The 24,770-nt window shown below is 40.6% G+C and overlaps 3 protein-coding genes across 4 annotated transcripts in view; all 3 read right to left on the bottom strand.

Moving 5' to 3' along the window:
- The window catches only part of mosmoa (modulator of smoothened a), a 29,439-nt gene extending 27,798 nt beyond the window's left edge, over positions 1-1,641 (bottom strand). Inside the window, exon 1 of the mRNA XM_034710906.1 lies at positions 674-1,641. Within this exon, the coding sequence (XP_034566797.1) occupies positions 674-779 (106 nt within the window). The 5' untranslated portion in view covers positions 780-1,641. The remainder of the gene's footprint in view (positions 1-673) is intronic.
- A 3,107-nt stretch (positions 1,642-4,748) lies between these two features.
- Positions 4,749-14,612, bottom strand: LOC117831976 (cytochrome b-c1 complex subunit 2, mitochondrial). The gene is given in 15 exon segments (XM_034710904.1): positions 4,749-5,081; positions 7,097-7,250; positions 7,347-7,423; positions 7,534-7,614; positions 7,730-7,929; positions 8,013-8,108; positions 11,182-11,239; positions 11,355-11,452; positions 11,595-11,719; positions 11,834-11,890; positions 11,993-12,008; positions 12,011-12,056; positions 12,593-12,742; positions 12,854-12,958; positions 14,480-14,612. Coding segments are annotated over 15 exon segments (1,380 nt in total). The 5' UTR covers positions 14,513-14,612; the 3' UTR covers positions 4,749-4,997.
- A 1,191-nt stretch (positions 14,613-15,803) lies between these two features.
- Positions 15,804-23,643, bottom strand: si:ch211-256e16.3 (kelch-like protein 20). 2 transcript variants are annotated; one of them, XM_034711913.1, is made up of 12 exons: positions 23,410-23,573; positions 22,857-23,162; positions 22,626-22,760; positions 22,342-22,533; positions 19,918-20,061; positions 19,321-19,507; positions 18,701-18,847; positions 18,469-18,597; positions 17,545-17,721; positions 17,317-17,463; positions 17,066-17,231; positions 15,804-16,754 (listed from the first exon to the last, which is right to left on the bottom strand). In XM_034711913.1, the coding sequence occupies exons 2-12, from the start codon at positions 23,139-23,141 to the stop codon at positions 16,598-16,600; spliced, it is 1,866 nt and encodes a 621-aa protein (XP_034567804.1). In that variant the 5' UTR covers positions 23,142-23,162; positions 23,410-23,573; the 3' UTR covers positions 15,804-16,597. The 2 variants fall into 2 exon arrangements, with proteins under 2 accessions (XP_034567804.1, XP_034567803.1); XM_034711912.1 differs by having other exon boundaries at positions 15,920-16,754; positions 23,528-23,643.
- Between the last annotated feature and the right edge of the window lie 1,127 nt (positions 23,644-24,770).

Genomic DNA, 24,770 nt, shown 5'->3' with positions numbered 1-24,770 from the left:
CCTACTTCTTCTGGTTTGGATAATCTCGTAGTGTTTTCTGAATTACCATAGTGTTTTCTGATTTGCCGTTGTGATTTGCACTTCAGGGCCACTGTACTTGCCAAATCAATTCATGACTTCATTTTCAAAGTTGTTGGCGATCAATGTCCTGATCAAACACCCAAAATATCAAGTATTGTCTAGATCCTGCCTCACAGTGTCACGATTCGCTCCTTAAAGTTATATATTATTGAAAATTGATTTGAGGGATCTTTTTAAAATGTACCCTGAAGTGATAACTTTGAAATAAAATAGACTATGTGAGTACTTTACAGGTTTTACTAACCTTTTCCTGGTCACCTATTGATTAAACGCCATGGAAAATAGTAACTCTTTGCAGCCATAGAAGCAGCAGAGGTTCACATACTACTCAATATGTTACTGATCTTCCATCTGTCATAGTGTTGCTTTTGTGGGTCTGGGGATCTATGAGCAGCATCCCACAAACACACAGCTGTGGAAGACAAAAGGTGTAACTGCAGATGTAAGCATCCACACAATTAAACATATTGTTGTAGTGGAGATTATCTGATCGCAAGTGATCCTGCGATGTGGGGACACGGGAAAGAAATCCTGCTTCTAAAAACAGCACACAAAACGTCATGGTGGTTTTTGGATGGCCTGCTTCATTTACCTGCTGATTCACCAGTGTTGATCCAGTCTGGGTTTGCAATGCTGGCTATTGCAAATATATCTGCTGCCAGAAACAGACACCCTGAAATGATAGTTAGTTTATCCATAACGCCAGCTGATGGAGCAGGGGAATGACGCGGCGGAGAAAAGGTGGTGGTCGTTGTCCAAATGTGACCCCGGAGAGACACAACAAGGTGGGCTGTTCTCAGTCTAACCTCGCCCCCCTCAGCAGGAGCCTGCTGTTGTGGTTCTGCTTTTCATCCTGCAGCAACGTTAGCTTCTCCTTCGCATCAGGCAAGTTCGAGCCTCCAGCTACAAAAGGCTCAACGACGACGAACAAAAGCATCACATCTCAAAAGCCCGGTGTAGTCCAGCACGGTAAAAACAATAGCTCACTCGGCGCCAGGGCCCGTGTGTTGTCTCCTTGATCCGTGTAGCAGCAGAAGCAGCAGCATCGGGTACAGCTGCGGCTAGCAGGGAGCTAGCTAGCTATTTTCCGGATCCGGGCTCGGTGTGCCGAGCTGCGGCCCAAAGGCTGCTCGACGGCCGAGACCAGGACCGCGCTAGCATTTCAGACACAATGTCACAAAGACGAGAGTGGAGAAGGATGTAACCAAGCCTCTTTAACTTCACAAAGCAGGTTCCAGATTTCCAAACAAAGGTCCAACGCTAGCTAGAGACCCCATCCCCGTGTCCTGCTGCTTCTTCTTCGATCCGGATCTCCCTCTCCGCTGGAACAGCATCTGGTCCTCTCAGTCCGTTAGCCAGCCAGCTTCTCTCCCTCCCCTTCTGTTTTCTTCCTTCTTCGGTTGAGAGGATGTATAGGTTTTCTTCAGCGAGTCCAAAACAGAGATAGAAGCTCCAAAGGTGCACGGTTAAATGATAACGTTATTGTTATGTGTGCCCACCGTGAGCTCAACCTCCCCTTCTGCCAAATGACATCAAGCGAACACCCCCACGCAGCGCCGCACACACTCACACAAATCAGACCGTGCATTCAAGGACTGCTCGGGTGCTCGGAATTCCAAGATCTGACTTTTAGTTTGTTTAAAGTTTTAACCAGTGGTGGAAAAAGTATAGATACTCCAGGTCAAATATTACTCCAATACAAGTGAAAGTTGCTCTGTCAAATTATTACTTGAGTTAAAGTACTGAAGTACTTGCTTTTTTCAAAGTACTTCTTAAACTATCTCTAAACTTTGTGCAGTGAAGAATACATAGGAGTATATTCTGTTACATTGTGTTTATTAAGAAACCATTACTTGAAATCTGTAAAAACTATACCATGGAATATAAACAGCAACTAAGTTACTCCAAGCACAGACAACTCACTTTGAAATGTCCATCTGGAATGAAACAAATGTTACAAAGCCCAACACCCTTTCTCAGTTTGGAAAGTGAATATTTGTTTGTTTCGGCAGAGTGGGAAACAGGGAGAACATTTCAAACGATACGTATCATTCTTCATTTAAAAAACTTCTAACACGAGCTGAAGATATGTCCATGGGTGCTCAGGTATAGAATTATGGCCATCATTAAATGTCACCTCTACATGAACTGCCTGATCTGAGTCAAATTTGCTCTGTGTTTAATCCATGTTCAACTGTGGAGACGCACAATATACAGGTATGGCTAAACCACTGAGACAGACAGAACTACACAAACATATTTTACTGTCTTAGGGATCAGATTTCAGAAAAGAGAAGGACATTCAAGAGCTGACTTCAAAGCAAAAGTAGTGAGTAACTAGAGCACTTATAGAAATGTAGAGGAGTAAAAAGTAATACGTTTTCTAAAAAAAAAATAACACTCAAGTAAAGTACAGATACTCAAAAAATGTACTTAAGTACAGTGCTCAAGTAAATTTACTTTGTTACTGTCCATCACTGGTTTTACCTAATCACGAAAAAAAAAGTTTTAAAAAATGCAGTGATGCATGTCTGCTTAAGGATTCTGTAAAATTGAGCAGAAACATACCAAAGTTGTGTATTTTGACAGTGTTTTCCCTAAAGCCAGCATCTACTTTTGTCAGTCATTCAATATTAGGATTGATATATTAATATTAAACAGGTTTTTTTCACACAAATGTAACTTCTTCTAGTCATCCTACGTTTAACAATGTCTTTGCACAACTATCATTTATTCTGTATTGTATGACAGCTTTTATTAAGTTGCTTTTTATTCATTGTTAAAAGATAAGATAAGGTAAAATATACTTTATTTGATCCCTCATTGGGGGAAAATATTTTGCTATAGCAGCTTACAACAGGGGGCAGGGGAATACAACAATGTACTTACATAGTTAAAAAATATAATAACAATAATAATCGTAATGATAAAATAAAATAGAATAAATCTGCAATAGAATAAATGGCAAATATTACAGATATATACACACTATGTACACTTCTATCTGATGAATAGATAGTGATGTAAGTTATTACACGGTTAAAAATTGCACCAGGTTATTAAAAAAATAAAAGTTACTGTGCAAGTTAAATTTGTAATGTGCAATAACGCTGAATAAAGTCGGAAAAACAAACAAAGAAACTGCTGTCCGCCATGTTTCTGCGTAGTCAAGTAGGGTGCCAAAATTATGAACAATGTTCTTATAATCTTTTCGTCGACCATGGAGCTTTATGTTGAACGTTTCCGATTATTCCGATAGCACCTGAATGCAGTGATTGCTTTCACGCTCAGAAGTGGGGGGGGGTCCGTCCTCTTCTCGCGATACTACACAAAACAGGGGTCGAGTTGTCCTGATTCGCCCTGCTATTTGTACTGAGGGGGTCAATTTGCCTAACTCCAAACTCCATGTCGCAATTGTTTATACAATCCGATGAATTTGAGTAGCATATAATAAGGCAAATAAACTAAAGGTATCAAAATCTTACTTTGAGGGCCTTTTTGTTGGCATTACAATGTTTAAAAGTGTTAGCAAAACAGTCAATGTTTTTCACAAATGAGTTGGATAATAAATATATGTGTATATATGTGTGTGTGTATATATATGTATATGTATATATATATATATATATATATAAAAATAAGACAGCTAATTGAGAAAAAAGGTTTTATACTGCTTGTCGTGTTATAGCCATTTTGAATAATACAATTATGTTGTATATACAACACTAAACACCCACAAACAGCTGACATAAACAATCCCCTCATGTGCAATGTCCTAAACCCAAATATCTCTTCTCCCCACCCGACTGTATATATTTGACATTTGTTTTATACTATTACTGTATTTATACATATTGTCTACCTGTTTTTATTGTATTTGTATTTATCACATGCACCTTCAGGAGCAGCGCTTCTAATATAATTGTACACCTAACAATGACAAATAAAGGCTACTCTATTCTATTCTATTTTATTCTATATATAATCACACTCACCTGCCAATTTACCACACACAAACAACATAGCACAGTTATTGAGTCATGGCAGTTACAGCTATGGACAAAAAAAAAGGTTTGAAGGGTAATCAAAGTTATCGGTGTTATTAATAAGGCAGGAGAAGGCTCTGTTTACAATACATTTGGAGGTTTCTGCTGACCTACCCTAACCCATGATCTGTGTTTAAGTTCACTTCTGCATTTACACATGGGAACTATTGTTTTATTACTCCACTGTATTCCAAAAATACAAGCAACCCAGGTTAATACATAACATGCAAAGTCATCTTATCATTTCTAATGCATGATTATGAAACCACAGTAGTTAAAGTTAGCTCCAGCTGGAACATTAAGATGCTTCTCAGCAGTCATAATAACACTAATATTTAGAATACTAATATGCATTTCACTGGTATTACTGCTGAAACTCGGGTACAAATCTCAGTACGTATTCCACAAGCAAAAACAAGGTTGGTGTAGTCTAAATATAGCACCAACACTAGATTAAAAAGCAAAATGCAATATGTTTTTGTCTCCCTCTAATGGTTGTTACATGAAACCATACCTTTCCAATGCTAAAAATACCTACAGCTTGAGCAGACTTTTAACCACTTTTTAACCTTACACCTCTAAAACACAATATTAAGAATACAAATTAAATCCATAAGCAGCTGTTATCACGGTCATTTCTTTAATTTACATAGATATACAGTTAAATGGACACAAGAAGTTGCATTGTGGTTTTCCAGCTCCCAGTTGGTGCTTACAAGTATGGCAGGACAGACTGCAAATGATTGGAGACATTAAATGAATTGTTGCAGAAGGCTGTGGCTTTGAGGTCCTCTTCCTTTTTTTTTTTTTAAAGCAGCCAGACACAGCAGCATGCCCAAGTTAAAATAACTTTTTTTCTTAATATTTCTCTCATAATTCATCCACATATGGTGTATTAATGAGGTGTCCACTAGCTGCCATGGTCTTATTGCCATCCACAAATTTCTTCGCGGCCTGTAAAGAAAAGAACAGTCATTAAAATACTTAATTTCAAACTACTTTCTAACTGCTCAGTTAGTTATTTTTGTTGTTAACTTCAAGAAACACTGTACAGCTTTATTTGCTGTCACTCAAAGGTCTGCTTTAATAATCTTTGTCTATATAACTTCATGTTTCTGATGTCACCCATTGGTTTCTGGAGAGGTTTGAAGCCTGACAATGGAGGTGCACTGTGTTAGCGGCATCCATTGTGGTTGCTACAATTACTAGTGACATAAAACTCATACCTCACTTCAAAAACACTGAAATATCCCTTTAACAGGTGGGTTATAAAAAAAAAATCCACGCCTCATACAATGTGTACAGTTAAATGAGCTAAACATCGAAAAGTGTTTCATGCACCTGGCTGTAAACATGTTTAATTTGCTGTAAAAATGGGAATTTTAACTCGGAACCCATGGGGCGTCTTTGGCTTTTGGATCCAGTCTGAAGTGTAAACTAAAGGATCTGTAGATTTTTGCACTCCAGTATTGGCTATATTTTTCAGCATCAGATGACAAAGCTCATCTTAACAAAGACTAGTAACATGCAAATAATATTTCCAATCAAAATCTCAAAAGTCATGTCTGTGAGCTGTGTCAATTTATATTTTTTTGCCACTTGGGGGCAGCGGAACAAAATGTAAGCATGAGCCTAAAACATCAAGATCATGTAAAGGTGTTAAGCTTAAAGGTTTGTTATGGATTCTATATTATTGTCTCTTTGAAGCCAGCAGACCCGAACAGCTGATCAGTGTGCTGCAGGCGGAAGAACACATATGTGTGTTGCGTCTGCAAATAGTGCAAAATGAATAGTCTTCTTGACGGGAAAGTAAAGTGCTGAAAAATGTCTCAGTAGAATGTACACTTAAACTGAGATGAGTGTGTGAGTCAGAGTCTCAACATTAGCTAAACTACGTGGCAGACTTGAAAACTGTACACTAGCCTGCGTGCTGTTTCTCCCATCAGTTTGTCATTGAAGGGGCCGAGCTGACCAACACCCGCTGTGGCCAGGACACTTATTAGTGACATGTAACTCATACAACCCCACTTCAAAACACTGAAACATCCCTTTAAGGCATAGATCATTGGCGTCCAAACTTTTTTCAAAGAGGGCCACATATGATGTTGTCAGAATACCCCAGGGCCAGTGGCTCCTACTGAGACTTAGAAATTAAAAAAGTTACATATGAAATATCTCTTTAATAACAATTATTTAATTGTTTTTCTCAACAAAACAGTAACTAGGAAGTCCTCAGTTCTCCACAAGCCATGTAAACATTAGCTAACGTTATCTTTTTATGAAGGAGAATGTTTTTCATTAGGGTTGGGCAATGTGGGAAAAAATAATGTCTCATTATCTACCTATGGCAGGATCACGGTCTGGATTTCATCACAGTTCTTTTTCATGTTGTTTAAGACTTTTCTGACCAGCAGGCAACATTATAAGAACAAAATAATTCTTTTCCAGAGTTCTGAACAATTTTTGTGCACCAAATTTTGCATTTTCTGCACAATTTCATAATTTTGATCTTGTCTTGTGTCCCCTTTTTGTCTTCTGAACTTGTAGTGTTCATTAAGAGCATTTTCACATCATGATAAAACATTAATTTGAAAAACCGTCGACTTTAAGAGTTCTCGTGTTTCTTCTTTATTGCCGTCTTGCAGTATTCCCAGTGCTTTGGCTTTAGACAGGTAGTCCATATGAAGCTTTTTGAGACGTTTCTGGATTGACTGTAGTTTTGTTGGTACGCTTGAAAGAAACTGCAAATGTACAGATTATTCAGAAGGTGATTAATTTCTGGGCTATAAATAAAACGATTTAAGCTTGGGGCCATAAATAAATGGACCTTGGGCTGCTATTGACCCCCGGGCCGTACTTGACATGCCTGGTGTAGATTGTCCTTGAAAATGTAACCCGCAGCACCACTGAAGTGAAACAGACAAAAAACTGCACTGTAGAAAAATGTTCTGTACAGAACAGACACTGACCTTGACCACATCGTCCAGGGTGACAGCATCTACAGCCTGGAGAACAGCGTCAGGGAGCTGGTACGCTGCAGTGATGAGAGCCTGAGCGCCGATCTCTTCCAACAGAGTTTCAGAGCTCTCTAAAGACATCAGGTACTCTGCTTTCACCTGGTTCCTACGCAGACAGACACAGACCAGATTCAAAACCCTCTCATAAACCATCTGTACAACTGCTTCACATGTGTTGTCCAACATTCCTCAGTGTGCTCACTTGGCTCTGGTGACGTCAGTCTCTGAAACATTTCCCTCAGCAACACCTCGTACTTGAGCGATGGCGGCTTGGATCACCTGCAGAGGACAACGACAAGCATGAAACTCAGTGAGGTGGTGAATCTGGCATCTTTGTTTATTTAAGATGCTGGTGCATTTATCTTCCATGAAGTAGATGGTGCTGTTACCTCTCCTGAAGAGTAAGCTTGTGCTATGGTGTAAACACCAAACAGGCCGGAGTCAGAGTATGAGGCATTAAAAGCTGTGGCCTGAAAGACAGCCAAGAGAGAGAAATTTGTTGCAGTTGCAACAAATTCAACAAACTTTTCTACAGATTAAAATTCCAAAACAGCTCTTTTTCTACGTTTGTAGGTTTAAACTTACATCAAAGGGCTGTGTGGTAGCTTTAGCAATACCCTGGCTCAGTTTGCTGGTGATGTGGGAGCCCCTCTTTACATGTGGCCCAGCTCCCAAGATCCTCTGCAACACGCTAAAGGCGTTTGCTTCTGCACTACCTGACACACCACTTTCGCTGGCGATCAGGGAGTGTACCAGCTGGTCGTTGTTCTGCACCCGCAGCTCACCTACACATGAAGACACACACACATTAGCACCAAAACAACCCGGGAGTGATGAATCTGAAAGAGTGTGAAGTTGGAGTTTTTACCTCCACGGTACGCAGCCTTAGCCACAGGAGCTCCAGCCCCAATGCGAGTGCTGAGGAGCCCCTCCCCCACCTGCCTGAGGACAGAGTGCTTTACACCTGGAGGGATAAATCAGACACACTGACATTAATGTACCGCTGAAGTGAAGCACAGAGCATGAGGAGAAGAGATATCAAGGATAGGAGCATTTTATAATTTCTCGAGGTGGCGTCACTCTATTCAATGCAGGCAAAGTTTAACCAAGTGTTAAAATTTTCAAATGGCACTTGAATGCCTCGATGAAAAGCACACACAGCTTTTTTTAACACCAACAATAGTGTCATTACTAAAAGTCAAGCCTTTATGAGGGAAGTTTCATGAGAACGAAGAGCAGCTGTGAGTGGTAAAAATTGATATGAATAAAGGTGGATTAAAATCAATTCAACATAATTTGTATCGGGATATTATTGTCAAACAGTAGAAGGCGATATCTGCACTCCACTTGTTCAACTTCCTGTCTCTTGCACTGATCTCTCATCATTCAAGTGGAGGTGTTTTAAGTTTAAAGCATATTTTGATGTGAATCAGCTGACTGCACACAGCACTCAGCTGGGGGCTGCAGCTGAGTGACAGGTCTCCACAAGCGCTTTTTTTAAATCAGCCACTGGACTGATTATGACCCAGTTGCGCTCCCGGCTGACACATTACCGCGTTTACATACTTATTTTTCTCAATAAGCACGAAAAAACTGGATACTGCGAGTCCAAAATATGAATCTGTTGAGTTGTCCTGTTGCAGTAAATCCACATGTTAAAGTCTGAGTCTTCACATATGACCATGGGTCCACTGAGATTATCTATAAGCCTGCTCCTCACGTTGATATTCAGCGCGTTTAACATTTTGAACACTTCAATATGATCCGTAGCTGTTTTATACCGTCAGTAATATACACTGTGTCGTGAAAGAAATATTGATTTAGGGGGAAAAAAAAACATTTGGCATTGTTTTTGACATGGAAAACATTTACATTTTTTAATATTTAAATGATAATTGATCGTTAACATTTCCAAGGATCCATCACCGTAAATACTTATATTTAAATCCCTAATTTAAAGAGATTTACCATATTTTGTTTTAATATTTAATACTTTCATTTGGAAATTGTTCACTTTCCATTTCTCTATATTTGTTCTGAAATTTTCCAACAATGTATTTTTGTATGGGGATTTCAGTTTTTTTGCAAGTTGCGGAAAAAAGTGTGCAGTGGTTTTAATTGAGATACAACACACCTGATAGGTGACATATTATGCTCTTTTTCATTAAAATATATTGGTCTAAGAGGTCCCCAAAACATGTCTTTAAAGTTTATTGCTCAAAAAAACACTTCGAAATCAGATTTTGGCATGCCTGTAAACCCCTCTTTTTCAGCCCTGCTCAGAACAGGCTGTTTTCTGTGTCTCTGCCTTTAAATGAGAATGAGCCCTCTGACCAAGCCCGCTCCGGAAATGGATGTAGCCTCGGCTCTCCAGCACGTTGATCTAATGTGTACATGTTGGCTGAATATACACGGCTGCTCACAGACCCGCTTTACTTTAACTCTCTGAATTGGATACAGAATCTGATCCTGACGGATACATGATACATAAAAATTATCCACTAGATCTTCAAATCTGCAGATGTGGGGAGTAAAACCATTGTGTTTATTAAGACAGCCTACAACTAGCATACCTCCCTCCTAAGCTCCTTGTTAGCACACGTGTGCAGGTAATGAAAAACGGAGGAGTTGAGTTGTATTTTATACAGTCTATCAGTCCCTCCAGGATTTCGCTGGATTTTTTTGTGATTGTTGCGGCCCAAAAAGCCTGAATTTGCAACAGCTTTTTGAAAAAATTGCGGTGAAAGTTGTGATTATTTTTTTTTGCTTTTTTCCCCCAATAACATCTCAGGGGCAAGTAAATATGCTAAATTACAGTTGCTTTTAGAAACCATTCTTGATGTGGCCACTGACTGTATTTTGATTCTCTTGATTCACAGAAAAATGCCATGAAAGGACTGTATTGCACATTTACGACGGTCCCTGAATGCACCTCGCAGCAACTGATGCACAGTCAGTTAACGGCACTCTGAAATTAATCTGCATCTTTGATGACAAGGAGTTGATCAAAACTTACTGAATGTGTCTGATGTATCACCAAACTGGATTAAATCAAGCTGTAGATGCAGAGCTTTTTACGGTAACCACGGCAACAACGTCAAACATCAAATAGTAAACAGACGTCCCCCGGTTGTGTCTTTGTCACTAACGCACACCCGGGGTAAAAATCATCAATGAAGATGAGACAGATGCATGGAGGTGAGGAGAGCTGGTTCATAAAGCACACCTGCTGCAGGTAGGTTACCAAGCTAACACTGATCCCCTCAATCTATAAATAATAACGTTGTCATGGTCACTTGTCCTGCCTGCTGTCCCCTCTTTTCACCCGTTCTCTGTGCGTGTTTTGTTGTTGAAAAGTGCCGATCAAGTGAGGATTTACGTTTATGTTCCAAGGAAGTCAAATTGATGACCAAACCGATGACGTACAGGGGCTGAGATTGAGGTAATTGGTCAAATTTGCGGGAAAGTTGCGCTGATTGTAAAAAATTGCAGGGCCGCCAAAAAAATCGCGCTGATTGGTTGAATTTGCGTTGATAGTTGCGATCGCGAATTCGCAACTTCCTGGAGGGACTGGTCTATGGGCTGATCAAGCTCCGAGCTCTGACTTCCATTACAGACAACTTTATGGTGTTATGACGTATCTTTTCAGCACACATTTACAGAAAGGTGGAGAAATCAGAACAGGGGCATAATGGCTTTTTTTCATTTTCAGGGGGTTTGAAGACATGCCAGGGACACATATTTCAGGTAGAGAACCATTAAAAAGTTGATTTTGCATGATATATCACCTTTAAAAATGAAAAAGTAATACTTTGTTTACAAAGAAGTATACGTGAAAAAACATACTGCAACTGTTCATATCTGAGAATTGAAATAAAATAATAGTTATTTAAATTTTGAGTTCAATCCAGTTTTCTTGAAAATCATTAGAGAATCGTGAGTGAATTGTATCATGAACCAAAAGTGGGGATTCAAATCGAATCGTGGGTTGAGTGTATCCTTACATCACAACTAAACAGCACTATAAGAACACTCACCCAGTCCTACAAGAGCCATTCTGCCAGTGGTGAAGTTGTTTTCAACAAATGACTGCAGCTACAAGGAGAGGAAAGGGAAGAGTTCAGGTCTGTGAAAGCAACACACAAACTAACACGTGATGATAAAAGAGAAGAATGTTATCTTTCATGCGCATCAGAAACACACATCATACCTGATCACAGGAGACATTTCCAACCATGAAGTCAGGGCAATACAGAGAGTTGGACAAGGCGTTTTTGTACGCTGCTTCATGCAACTTCTCAATTACACCTGTGGGAGGACAAAATAACTAAGACTCTATAAAGCAGAATCGTGTACAATGGAATCAATGTGATAACTACTTTATTTTGTCATTAGCTTTCCCTTGGTTAAAATGCAGATAGCTCAGGTAATAGCTGCTCTTTGTACTCACTTATTTGAGGACACTGCTGAGCAATAACCTTGTCAATCTTCACTCGGGGCGTCAGGTCGCTCACCTCCCACGGCCGAAAGTCCTGCGCTGCCGTTACACTGACCAGAGACTCCATTAATGAATCTCTGGACACACACACAAACAAAGATACAGCAAAGTCAAACATGATGGAAATACACATTAACTATCAGATGAGGATGAATCACATTAAGGCTATGCATAACGACGGCAACACTTACAGGTGATCCCTCAAACATTCAGCACTGTAGACCATCGTCTCTCTTGATGATGTCACACTGCAGATGAAACAACACATTTGGATCAGGTGAGTTAGCTACCGTAACTCAGATATTCTCATTATTTACAGCCACATCCAGAGAGAGAGTTTCCTCACTGACCTCAGGCTGCCCCCAGAGCCTCCACACTGCGACAGAGCTTGAAGCTAGACGATTCCTTGTTGGTCTACAAAGCAGAGCACACAGTGTAAGTCAGATGTTCTTTGTTTGTCAGAATTGACTGCAACATCAGGCACCAGTGTTCATGTTAAATTAAGATGTTAAAGGATGGATTAAAGTTTGTTATATTTGTCATCGTCTCATCTACAATAGCTTGATGCCTTTATTCTACAAGTTCGTAGTAGATGAAAGTGTGGATTGATCGGCTGAGCGTTAACTGTATGTCGATGTAAAATAAACTTCACTGATGTCAATGCACGGAGATTGGACTTCATTCATTCATCCTGACGAGGAGGACTAACAACTGAGTCCCGATAAAGCAGCCCCTCAGTGGCTTATAGGTGTATAGTTAGTTAGTTTAGTGTTTAGCAAGCCACTACAGCATACTGGGCACAGTTTTTGCTTGCGTCATCACAACATTCTGTTTTCGGACGTGTTGTTTCGGGTATAAAAGTCTTTCGGTGGCAGAACCTATTGGTGCATCCCTAGATTAAAGATCATTTGCAGGCAGAATTACACGTAAACAAATCGTATAGAAATTACCAGGTTAGCTGCCAGTCGCAATACATGAGAGACACCCTGGTTTTCCACCGTCTCATAGCGACTCCCAGCTTTCACAAACACACCAACGCTGGACAACGGGGAGTAGGTCTCCAGTGAAGCGATCACCAGACCGTTTGGAAGCTTGGACACCTGAAAAAGAAAGTTGTTTAGATTGAACTGTGAACAAACATTGCTCTGGTGGAATCGCTTTTATCAACATGCCTCACTGTAAACAGGTTGTAGCTGAAGAACAGCACATACCTGGACATTTTGGGGAGAGAGGGGCGCACCAGCGGTAGTCGGCTTGCGGCTTGAGAGCGGTTCAGTAAGAGCTTCACTCCTCCTGGCAGCTGCATAGCAACGTTTCTGTTGGAAGTGGAGACACCAAATATCAGACAACTGATCTCTTCAGCTTAAACTTCCTCTGTGGTGGTCAAAGGCTGAAGCACTCACTGTATACTTGACCTAACCTTTAAGTGCTGCTGTAAGAAAGGACCTCTAATTCATGACACCTGTTGTATTCTAACTAGCCTCACGAATAACACCCATCAATGAGTTTCAGTGGTAACCAGATGACCAATATGGAAAATAATGGACAAGGGATGTATGGGGAATGCTGTATTCGCTGGTCAGACCCACAGCCACGACCTTTTGCTGCTGGCCTCACTCACTCTCTACTCCTAACATTCCCTGTCTCTCTTCAGCTGTCCTATCAATCAAGGCTAGTAATTTATGTGGCTTCCCTTTTATTCTTGTTGTCAATGAACCCATCTTGACCCAAATTATGTCATAAAAAGATCAGTAAACACTGTTAAGACTTCCTGTGAGGTGATCCGTTTGTGTTGATTTCAGCGCCCTCCGTGGAAGTTATACCTCTTGGTTATTTTGTTCTGTACATGGGAAAGAGGTGTTTTCTGGCTTTCTTTTCTGATACAATATGCATTTTCTTCCATAAACAAAAGATCTTTCAGTCGGCTCACTAGCTTGCCGTAATAATTTGATATGAAGCAACATGTGTCTGCTGCTGAGAGAGTCAAATCATTTGCCATATAAGTATCTGACAACAGGGACAGTATCAGCTGATAACAACACTCAACAAGTCAACGTACCTGATGCCTGGCATGTCTGGCGACCGGAAAAATGTAATAAAAGTCAAAAACAAAAACCCATGCTTCAAATTACTCTGTTAGTAGTTCAAAACAACACCTCTGATTTGATTACGTTTCATAGACTCATTTCAAATTAATTAAAATTAAGATTTGATTCATATTCTTGTTGACCTGGACTTGTATACGTCAACAATCATGTCCATATATGGTAAATCGAACAGCTGACACTCACTGTCATTAAGCAGTGTGAGGAAGGGCTGCAGTGTCCTGAACTGACCCGGGCAAGATCAGACAACAAACACACTGAACATGTCCTATCGACACAGCCTTGAGACACTGCGACAATGTGTGAGAAAATATCTGAATGTCACTTGGTCATTGGCGTAGACAAAAAAGGAGTCTGGGTTGTTTCTTTGAGACAAGTCGAGCCAGATATTGTAGAAACACCAACCCGGAGATGACCTTCAGGTTGCATCTAGCTGAGCAGAGATACACAAGAAGCTACACAATCGATCAATCTGACTGACAACAAAACAAGCTATCCAAGCAGATACGTCCCGCTCTTAACATGTGATTCAGGTGATTCTTAAACCCAGACAAGGAGCCCCAACATTTCAGAAACCTGCATTAGCTAGCTACCTAGCATGCTAACTAGCCGGTAGGCTAACTGAAGCTGATTGCGGTTTGAATATAGGAGCAGTTTGAAAACTAACCACGAACACAGTTTGTATGTGTCGGTGAAACAGCTCAGAATAAACAGAGAAAACATCAGACTCACTGGGATATTGTTCAGAGACCGGATTCCTCTCATGACTCCTCCTGACTCTCTCCTTCAGACAGATATGGCGGCTGGCTGACGTATTACCCACAATGCATTTCGACGCTAGGAACGACCGAAGATAGTTTAGGCTGTCAAGATGATAACTTCATCGGCAACTCAATACAGAGCGATAATCAGAGGTGTCAAACATGCAGCCCGCGGGCCAAAACCGGCACGCCAGAGGTTCCAATCCGGCCTACGGAATGAATTTGCAAAGTGAAAAAATTACCGAGAAGACATTAACTGCAATTTTTAATAAAAGTAACTACTATTTAAATTTGTCCTCTGGGGGTCGCATAAAATCATAATGCTGACTGAGCGCACCTGAACAGCGCTTTTTTCCGGGAGTGAGAAATTAGATGACTTGATGTTTGCATAATCTGGTTGAGATTCATAAAGACTTTTTAGCGCACTATAAGATGATCCACTAACTACTAACACTAGCACTACACCCCTGCATACAACAATGTCTGGAAGCAAACTATTCATGCTGGAGCGGAGGGGTCCAAAATAATCAACTTTACCTTGTTCATTATTATAATCTATCTGTTCTTTTGCAGTAAACATTACACTGCATCAGGTGACTGGGTAACCTGTGTGTTTGGTGTTTTGGCAGCAGGCTTCAAGGCTTAAAGAGTAAAATATTCGGCCCATTATGAGACTCATCATTGCAAAAAATACAACAAGCTGTTTTTGTAGAAAGATAGTTCATTATATGTGAACATTTTCAGAATGTACCTATACTTTTTTTTGCACTGAAACAAAGGGGAAAATTTAGAGTTGTCATTATTTATAGGTTATCATGATAGGATTTTACTGGTCCACCCCACTTCTGATCAACTTGGCTGTATGTGGCCCCTGAACTGAAATGAGTTTGACGCCACTGATAAGTGGAAACAGCTGGGAGAAACATATTAAAATTATTATGTAATTCAATATTAACCATAAAAAATGTGTCTAAATTAATATTTCTCAGTAAAATTGACAACTAAGGTGCCTTGCAACTGACTTGTCTCCATAACAAAAGTTCTTCTGACTGTGTAGCACCCTTGGACCCTGGTTTTGAGAACTGCTTATTATACAGTCTATGGAACTACTTTTTAAATAAAGTCACTCATCATTTCATCAAGATTTTTAAAGAGTAACCTTGTGACTTTGATTATCATTTGTTTTCCTTTTTTAAGTTTTGCACTGTGGGTATGAATAGTTTTTTAGGTGTAAAATAATACAAAGAATATCTTTCATGTACACAACAAAATAATAATATAGGAGTACAAAAGTATTTGAGGTGCTGCAGGCTTTCTCAAATTCTTTCATGAATTTAATTTTTTTTGCCAGTGAATTAAGTTTGTCTTGTTTTCAGGCTTATTACATTCAGATAAAAGAGAACCACCTGCATTTACATTACATAATTAAACATCTTTATTAGAACCTACCTCCATCTAAAAATCACTAAAATGCATGATGCACACTACAATACAAAAATATAATAAGCATGTTACAGGTAGTTACAATCATTCAGGACTTTTAAAGTTAAATATAAAATAAACACTGCACATGTAAGACATCTCTTTTTCACAATATATTCACAATGAGATTCTTTAGCCCACAGGGCATCTTTTGATGAGTGAAATGTTTGTGATGACATTTTAAAAGTTCAGTCACAGATAGTCACACCCCGATAAATATATAACAGAATAACTGATACAAAAATACAATATGATGGCGGGGAGGGTGTTCACAGACTTGAGAGGCTTGGACATTAAAACAAAACCCAAAACATGTTCACATCTTACAGAGAGAAACTTCAGCCTGAGTCCTCAATCGGCCTGTCAATGAATCCATCACTTGAGCTTCCCTTGTCACCGTGTGAGGGAAGAAGTGAGTGAGCCTCCATGAGCAGTCACCAATTAAGAACAGTCTCCCCTTTGTCACCAGTAACAGCTCAAACACTGTTGTGCCAAACCAAGGCTTCCCTCTGCAGTTTGCTGTTCTCCACAGCTCTGAGCGTTGGAACGTGCGGTCCCCTAATGAGGGAACAAATAACCATAAAGACTTCACCCTTTACACTCTGGCTCAGTTTTCATTCGGCGTGTCAGGACAGCTGGTCATACAGATGTCTTTCCTTAGCTGGAGAGACACACAGCTGAGCCAGCTGCGACTGGTGGGCATCTCCCCAACAATCTCCCACGTGTCCGTCTCTTCGCAGTACCTCTCTATGGTGTCATGATACCTGCATTGAGACAGTCATGGCATTAAACAGCTGCAAAATTATATAAAACACTGGAGAACAGGAAAGGTTGTCAATGTGTCTGTCCTGAATCAGGAACAAAACTTTGCAGATTCCTCTTTGTGTCATGGAACCTTTTGAGTGAAAGGAAATAGGGTGAGAAGAACTACACTAAGACCCTGCTATCAACTTTGGACATGCAAGTAAGTTCTTTAAATAGTTCCTGGGCTGCTAGAGGGGTTTTAGCTGGGATTAGAAAATCTTTCCTTTAACATGCAAGTGTTTCATGCAGTCTTCCTAGATTAGCCTCTCACCTGTCCCAGCCTTCCTCCCCCCCTAAGACGTAGATCTTTCCATCCACCACAGCAACACCTGGCCGGTAGCGTCGCTCCTTCATGGGGGCACACATGGTCCAGAGGTTGGTCTTGGGATTGTAACATTCAACTTTATCAGTGTTCTCTGTTGAGGCGTGCCATCCACCTGGGAGAACAAACCAGCACGACAGTTAACGGTTAGAGTTGCTGCTGCATTTGTGGATAAGTGTGTATTGTGTTGTGTTACATACCGATGACATACAGCTTTCCTTTGAGTGTACAGGCAGCCGAACCGGAGCGAGCAATCTGCATGGGGGCGACTTCCGTCCATACAGATGTTTTAGGATTGTACACCTGAGCGAGGTCTGTGCCGTCTCCATCCTCTAAAACTGCACCCCCTTCACAAAAGAGAACTTCTTCAGAATCTACATTTTCAATACAGACGCATTCCCTGTACATGTGTCGCTCCCGTTTCCTACCTGTAACATAGAGCAGCCCATCCAAAGCGACCACGGCAGGACTTGTGACAGCCATTTTTACAGATTCTGTGAACTGCCAGGAGTTGGTGTGAGGGTTGTAGCACTCCACTGAGTCCAGACGAGAGCGGCCCTCCCAACCTCCAACCGCATATACGAAGCCGTCCAGCATCACCAGCCCTGAAGAGAGGGTCAAGGAGAGGAGGTGAAGTCACTGAATCTCAACTCTTTCATTCCTTCCACAGCTGGACAAAGTGTCTTATTGAACGTCCATTGCTAAGAGTTATTGTTGGTTTTTCGTTGTTTTTTTAAAAGGAGTTAACTAAAGTGAATTGTGACATTTTTAGGAGAAGATGTGTCACCACATTATAATGAGGGATAAAACAAATAAATGACTAATCCAGGATAAAGGAACCTTTTTGACCTAATCTTGTTTTTTATTGAGAAAACAATATAAATTGAAAATAATAATAAAACAGACACGCTGAATAAAACAAGCTAGTTGTTGTTTTTTATTCCTTTTAAATAAAAGAATCAATCTTAATGTGGTTGTCATTTTTGGACGATCTCTGTGGCACAGCATTTCTTGGCTATTTCACAGTGTTTAAACGTCCCCACTGGATTGCTGTTTTCTTAAAAAGTCATCCTAACTCCTACTTAGTTGACGGTTAACTTGTCCTACTATCGTGCTACTTTTTTCCAATCACAGTGTCTCATCTTCTTTCATCCTCCTGGCATCGTAGCGATGAGTGACACCTGGTCTTAGTCATGAGAAGTACCCTCGCTTCAAAGAAATCTACCCCAAATATAAGATGATCCCACTTTTTTCAGATTTCTGTCAAGGAAAAGTACCTCACCTTATATTCAAGATAATACGGTACTAATCATGACGGAGTTCCTGAACACATCTTTGAGACAAAGCCTCACCTAACTCAGAGCGAGCTACATTCATTGGAGCCATCTCGAACCAGGAGTCAAAGCAGGGGTCGTAGCGCCACATCTCTCTGCTGGCTGAGCCATCAGGAAATTCTCCTCCCGCCAGGTACAGAGTGGAGTCTACAGAGAGGCAGAAGAAGTGGGAGAGGATGGCTGTTGAACATGTTTAGGACATGGAATAATTATCCTGTCACTTTTAATCTGAGTGTCAGCGTCTCCTCACCAGACACGACCAGCCCATGTTTGCTCACAGCGAAGGGAAGGCACGCCAGATTCTTCCACTGATTCGTCACAGGGTCGAAGCTCTCGACGCTGCGCAGCACCACCTTGTCATCCTCCCCGCCGACTGTCACAATCACTTCAGCTGTCCCTGTTGCCATGGAAACAAGTGGGGAAGAATGAAGGAGGTGAGAGCCGAAGCATATTGGACATGGTAGATATAACGCAGCATTGTGTAGGGCTGAACTGAAGGTAATTTCCTTTGCCAATCAAAATATGGCTTCATTTCTTTATTTTTGCTCATTCAGACGTCTTGTTTTGTCCAAATCTGTCTAAAGATAAGTGGTTTCTTTTTTTTTCCCCACAGAAGATGGAGAAAACCAGCAAGTGCTCAACATTGAAATACTGAAACTTAAAATTTTAGTTCAAACAAATCATTTGATGTAAAATATAAATGATTAAAATGAATGACTGAGCAGCTCTCAGAGATACGGATTGAAATGTTTCAATAATAATGAAAAAAAACTAGAATTTTTTAGATTAGATTGACAAAGACAAGAAAAAGACGCAGCCTCTATTTTGGACTGACTGTCACAGTTAATGTAAAGGTGGGTCTGTGTTCACCTGTGGACCTGCGAGGCCTCGCTCTTGGGCAGTAGAGTTCTCCACGGCGGTCCTTTAGCAGCAGATAGTCCTTGGCCTCAGAGATCAGCCTTTGGCAGCCCTGGTTCTCTTTCACCACATCCAGGGACTCAATCACATCGTGGAGGTAGTAAGGGCTGATCAGAGGCAGCCGGATGTGTTCGAGGACCTTCAAAGAACAGAGGGAAGGAAGCAAATCAGTAATTTATAATCTTTTGAAGTTATATTCTTAAATTCTTTGAAATACAGAAGCATTAAAAAATGTTTAAACCAAGAAGAGAAGTTTGGATTAGCTTGCAAATTAACACAACTGAAAAAAGAGCAGTCCTTTTTACAGTCCAAAGTATTTGTTACCAGGCAGTGATTTATGAAAGTCATTAACACTAACAGCTGCCAAGTTAAGGGCTCTATTTCGCTGCACTGTCAGCCCCAAACACGTGCACATCTCTGGAGTGTGTTAGGGGGTATCATATTTAAAACTGAGAGAGAGAACTGTGGACACTATCATGTGACTGTGTCTGCAGGCAACACATCTCTAACAGTACGCAGACAGAAGAAAGAGTGAGAGGAGAATCTCACCTTTTCAAAGCTCTGTTTTCGAGAGGAACACTTATTCAGCCACAGCATGGCCGCCTCAAACACCACCTCCTCTTTGAGTACATTAAGATGGTCACTGGCAAGTATTTCAGTCAGCTTGTCCACACACAGGGACAGAAACTCCTCCTGATGGGAAAACAAAACAAACAAACAAACAAACAAACTAAGAGAATGAAGAGTAAATGACAACTTGATTAACCTGCTATCCAAACGCGGCTTTCATTGTGTGTCAGAATGATTGGAAACCACAGTTCCAGGAAACTTCACATAATTGTCGCCGCATGTCAGAACAGCAACTTAAAATAGATGCAAAGAAATGTGCAACATTGATGTCATATTTCATTAAAACATGGCCAATATGTGTAAAAACGTTTTTTTTAAAAGGTCAAATTTAGATTTTTTTTTACATGAATTTTTCAAAACGTATTGTTTTTAATCAGCTTTTATTCCTTTCATTTATTTAATATTTGTATATTTGGTAGCTGCTCTCCATCAAGAATAACTTACATAAACTAGAATAATATTCAGAACCAGTCAGGTAAAGGAATAATTAGCTGTTTATGGCAGTGAAGTGGTGAAACAAGCTTGCAATAAGCATAAACACTTGAAACAGCTGTTAGTAGACTGTATAAAACACTGAGCAAAAAAAACATCATCTACATAATGTCAATGTTTTTTCCTGACTTAAAGCCTCAACACAAAGCAGGAGGAACAACTTCCCAACAGGGACACAGAGTCATCTGAGGGACATGTGAATGCAGCATTTGCATCCACAGGGGTAATCACTGGTATGAATGCTGACAGGAAGGTGGATTATCTTTGTTAATCCCCTTTAACACATGAAACAACACTGCCTGCTTCAGCTCTCCTGGAGAGGTATTTACTAGCTGCACGTGAAGAGGCAGCGCTGTATGAACTTGATGACCGTATTAAAAATTAGTTCTTCCTTTGTACATTTGCTGACACCGCGCAGCTCGTCTGGATTAGTTAACTGCATGTTGAGCTGAGTGCACTGATGCTGATGAAATGTATGAAACTGTAGGTGTTTGGTTGTTAAACGTTTGAATTTTTAGGTGTTTATTCAAGTGCCGGAACAAAAAATGATGTTGACCATATATAAACCATTTTTCCAAAAATCTTTTATTATGAACCTCTCTTCTTTAGTTTTTTAGAAATAGAAAAACACCCCACGCCCTACATCTTGTTTGACCTTTTGATTTTTTTTGTAATTTTTTGCATACAACCACACTGTAAAAAATACAATTGAGAAATTGAGTCACGAAATAATCGTCTGGATTCTTTGGTGATTAAAAACTTTTTTTTTTTTTTTTTTTTTTTTTAAACAGACAAATAAATAAAAGTAATTCAAATGGAACAATTGATCAGAATCAGCTCAATCTGAACATCTGTGCTGATTCTTATCCAGATAACACCATAATTAATATAAAACTTCAACTAAAAGCAGGTCCCAATTAACTGCCTGGTCCCTTCTACTGGCCTGTTGTGGCTGAAAGATAAGCCTTTGTACATCTGGCTGTCTGTGCAGTAAAGCGCTCAATATCTAAACCTTCACTCAAACACCCCGGTTTACATTTACAGATTGTCATAGTAACACAGGGAAAACAGAGGAAACTGAATGCCATCAGGCTGACTGCAGGAGCAGCAGCACGAAACTTCTCAATTGATATAAGGAATACGTTATTCGTTAACTAATTGTGTATACAGGTCAATGTTATTGCTAGTTTGAAACAAAACATTATTTTCCCACGTTTGTCCAAAGGTTTTGGCTCAAAATGAAAAAGTATGTGAACATTTTAAAAACCTGTCTCCATTAAAAGTCTGTCCCAAATAAAACCAAATAATTTTTTTCAGGGGCTTTTTGTGCCTTTATGATAGAATAGCTGAAGAGAGATAGGAAATGTGGGGAGCTGAGAGGGGGGAAGACATGGTCGTGGCCGGGAGTCAAACCGGCGACCTCTACGACGAGGACTATAGCCTCTGTATGTGGGGCGCTTTGACCACTAGGCCACCAGCGCCCCAGCCAGGGAGAATTTAAAGATCTATGCGTATTTGAAGACGACCACTGACTGTTCAGGTGATCTAATGGTATTAAGATATGATAGGCTCATACATGTTGCCATTTCAAGGCGGGATATTTACGCCCATTACGCCTCATATGAAATGTTTAACGTACAGAGGCATAGAGGAAGGTAGCGATGATGCAATGTGAAATCACACACTGGGACGCCAATATTACATCGCTTCGGAACTGAGCTTTTTGGAGGTTCTGGAAACTTTTTGTTAATTAACTGTTTTATATTTTTCTAAAAATATTTGCCAGCATTTGACTGCTGCACAAACATATTGGATGTAATCTGGTAATATAAGGCCCCATCAGTGTCTCACCTGCTGGTAAACACTGCTGAAGTGCTCCAGAATGTAGCTCATGCTGCTGTTCTCCAGCCTCTTACAGGAGTGAGCCTCGGCAAAGCAGTGAATCCCCACACAGTTCATCTCGTCCATCTGACGCTCCATGAATCGACAACAGGCCTCCCGCACCGCCATCACGTCCAGCAGGTTGGCGGCTGCCAGCAGAGCCTGATAGAGATGAAGTATGTTTCAGCACACATGATGATGTGTCAAAAGAAAGGGGGGCAGCGGAGGAGGGAAAACAAGATGTGATACTTTACCTGCACATTTGCTTTAGAGATGTAGACCTCTGATGTGTAGGCATAGCTCACCAGCATGCCAATCATCTGAGGCTCAACTCCATTGATGGCAACCCGCTCCTGTTTGGACTCTATCAGGTCAGTGGAAAACATCGCCTGAGGAGATGATAGGAGGAAAACACACATTTCAGAGAGGTCTGTGTGGTATTCAAGCTTTCGAGCAAGTCCCTGGCATTGATGTGTGATGTCTACCTGAAAGTAAGAGCTAAAAGAGGCCAGCACTATGCGATGGCAGGGGAACTCCTGTCCTCCGCAGCACAGGGTCACATCACAGAAGGCGTTGTTGAGCCGCAGGCTGTTGAGGCCCTGCAGGACGGTGTTGGGGTGCCTGGACTCCACAAACAGGTAGTCGTCGCTGCTCAGGGAGGCTGCAGGAGGGGCTGCGGCGGGGGTGTTGGTGTCCTCCGGAACCGGGAAGGTGACGTTGATAGTGGACGGAGAGGGCAAACCGGCGTTGACGGCAATTATTTCAGCCATTATTAGCTTTGTTAGGCAACCCTGGTGAGAGAAGGACGAGGAGGAGGAGGAGGAGGAAGGGTAGGCAAAACAGAGAACATTATTACTATACTGACGTACACAGTACATGCTTGCTCACTACAGGTAACATTAACGATCTGAATGTAAAACAGTCAAGCAGTTTAGGTAAATTAGCTCATATAAGCTCATAATTTGAGAGTGACGTTTGTAAACAATCGCAAGGCGGAGAGACGATCTGAGATTGTCCATTAGCACTAATGGGGCTTACCTCCAGAGTAACGGCTCGGCTGCTTTCTATCGACCTACACTCATCAGTCGTTTCAGGTGAACACCTACAGACATGCGAGATTAAAGACCCGGGAGTTGTACCAGTGAAACATAATTACCTGCTTGACATAATCGTGACCAATACGGTGCAGAACACGCTCTCCCACATACAGTTCAGCGTCAAACCGTAACGAGAAGCATTTAATGACGCCCCTCACCGGAAGCCCCGCCCACCTCTGCGGCACGAACGAAGAGACGTCGCTGCTGAGGACTTCCGGGTTCGTTTGTGCTGTCACGACGGTTTCAATAAATTGAATTGGAGTAATTATATTCAGTGGTGGACAAAGTACACAGCTTCATTACTTAAGTCAAAGTATAGATACTCCAGGTCAAATATTACTCCAATTCAAGTGAAATTTGCTCTGTCAAATAATTACTTCGGTTAAAGTACTGAGGTACTTGTTTTCAAAAATACTTAAGTATTCAAAGTACTACTTAAAAAATCTCAAAACGTTATATTTTCAAGTGCATTCAAGAATACATAGGAGTACATTCTGTTACATTCTGTTTATTTAGAAACCATTATTTGAAAATCTCTAAAAACTATACCATGGAATATAAACAGCAACTAAGTTACTCCAAGTACAGACAATTTAGTTTAAAATGTTCATCTGGAATGAAACAAATGTTACGTAGCTCAACACGCTTTCGTGTTTGTTCCACGTTCGTGTCCGTGGACACACGATATACAGGTATGGCTAAATCACTGAGACAAACAGAACTACACAAACACATTTTACTGTCTTTGGGATCAGATTTCAGAAAAGCAAACGACATTCATGAGCTGACTTCAGAGCAAAAGTAGTGAGTAACTAGAGCACTGATAGAAATGTAGTGGAGTAAAAATTACAATAATTGTCTTCTGAATGTAGTGGAGTAAAAGTAATAGGTTTCCCCCAAAAATAATACTCAAGTAAAGTACAGATACTCAAAAAATGTACTTAAGTACAGTACTCAAGTAAAATGTACTTTGTTAATGTCCACCGCTGATTATATTGAAGGTTAAGATAAGCGTTTGTTCTTATTTTTGTATCTCACCTGTAACATTGTCATATACCTTTCATAAGGTATATGACAATGTTATGGTTTCTTACCAACAATTATTTCTTCTTAAAGTGATGTGGTCAATCTCCTCCAGATATTTTGACACATTTACTAGTACAATTTTTTTCCTGCCAACTACTGCACGTCTGTTTTCAAAATGTAATGGTTTAGCGAGCTGGAGCTCTTTGTCCTCACATGTAAGGCAGGCAGTGTCGCACCGTAACAAAGTACATTTACTTGAGTACTGTACTTATTTAA

The sequence above is a fragment of the Notolabrus celidotus genome, chromosome 20 (assembly GCF_009762535.1).
Source record: "Notolabrus celidotus isolate fNotCel1 chromosome 20, fNotCel1.pri, whole genome shotgun sequence".
Lineage (NCBI taxonomy): Eukaryota > Metazoa > Chordata > Actinopteri > Labriformes > Labridae > Notolabrus > Notolabrus celidotus.
The sequence above is the reverse complement of the archived record's forward strand: the minus strand, read 5'-3'. Positions and strand labels throughout refer to the sequence as shown.

What these genes read in the sequence shown, in the direction of transcription:
- si:ch211-256e16.3 (XM_034711912.1), bottom strand. Translation starts at nt 23,141, where the DNA reads ATGGCTGAAATAATTGCCGTCAACGCCGGTTTGCCCTCTCCGTCCACT. An exon ending in GAAAACAGAGCTTTGAAAAG is followed by an intron (nt 19,508 to 19,917) that starts GTGAGATTCTCC and finishes TGTTCTTTGAAG; the next exon opens with GTCCTCGAACACATCCGGCT. An exon ending in TGGGCTGCTCTATGTTACAG is followed by an intron (nt 17,464 to 17,544) that starts GTAGGAAACGGG and finishes TCTTTTGTGAAG; the next exon opens with GGGGTGCAGTTTTAGAGGAT.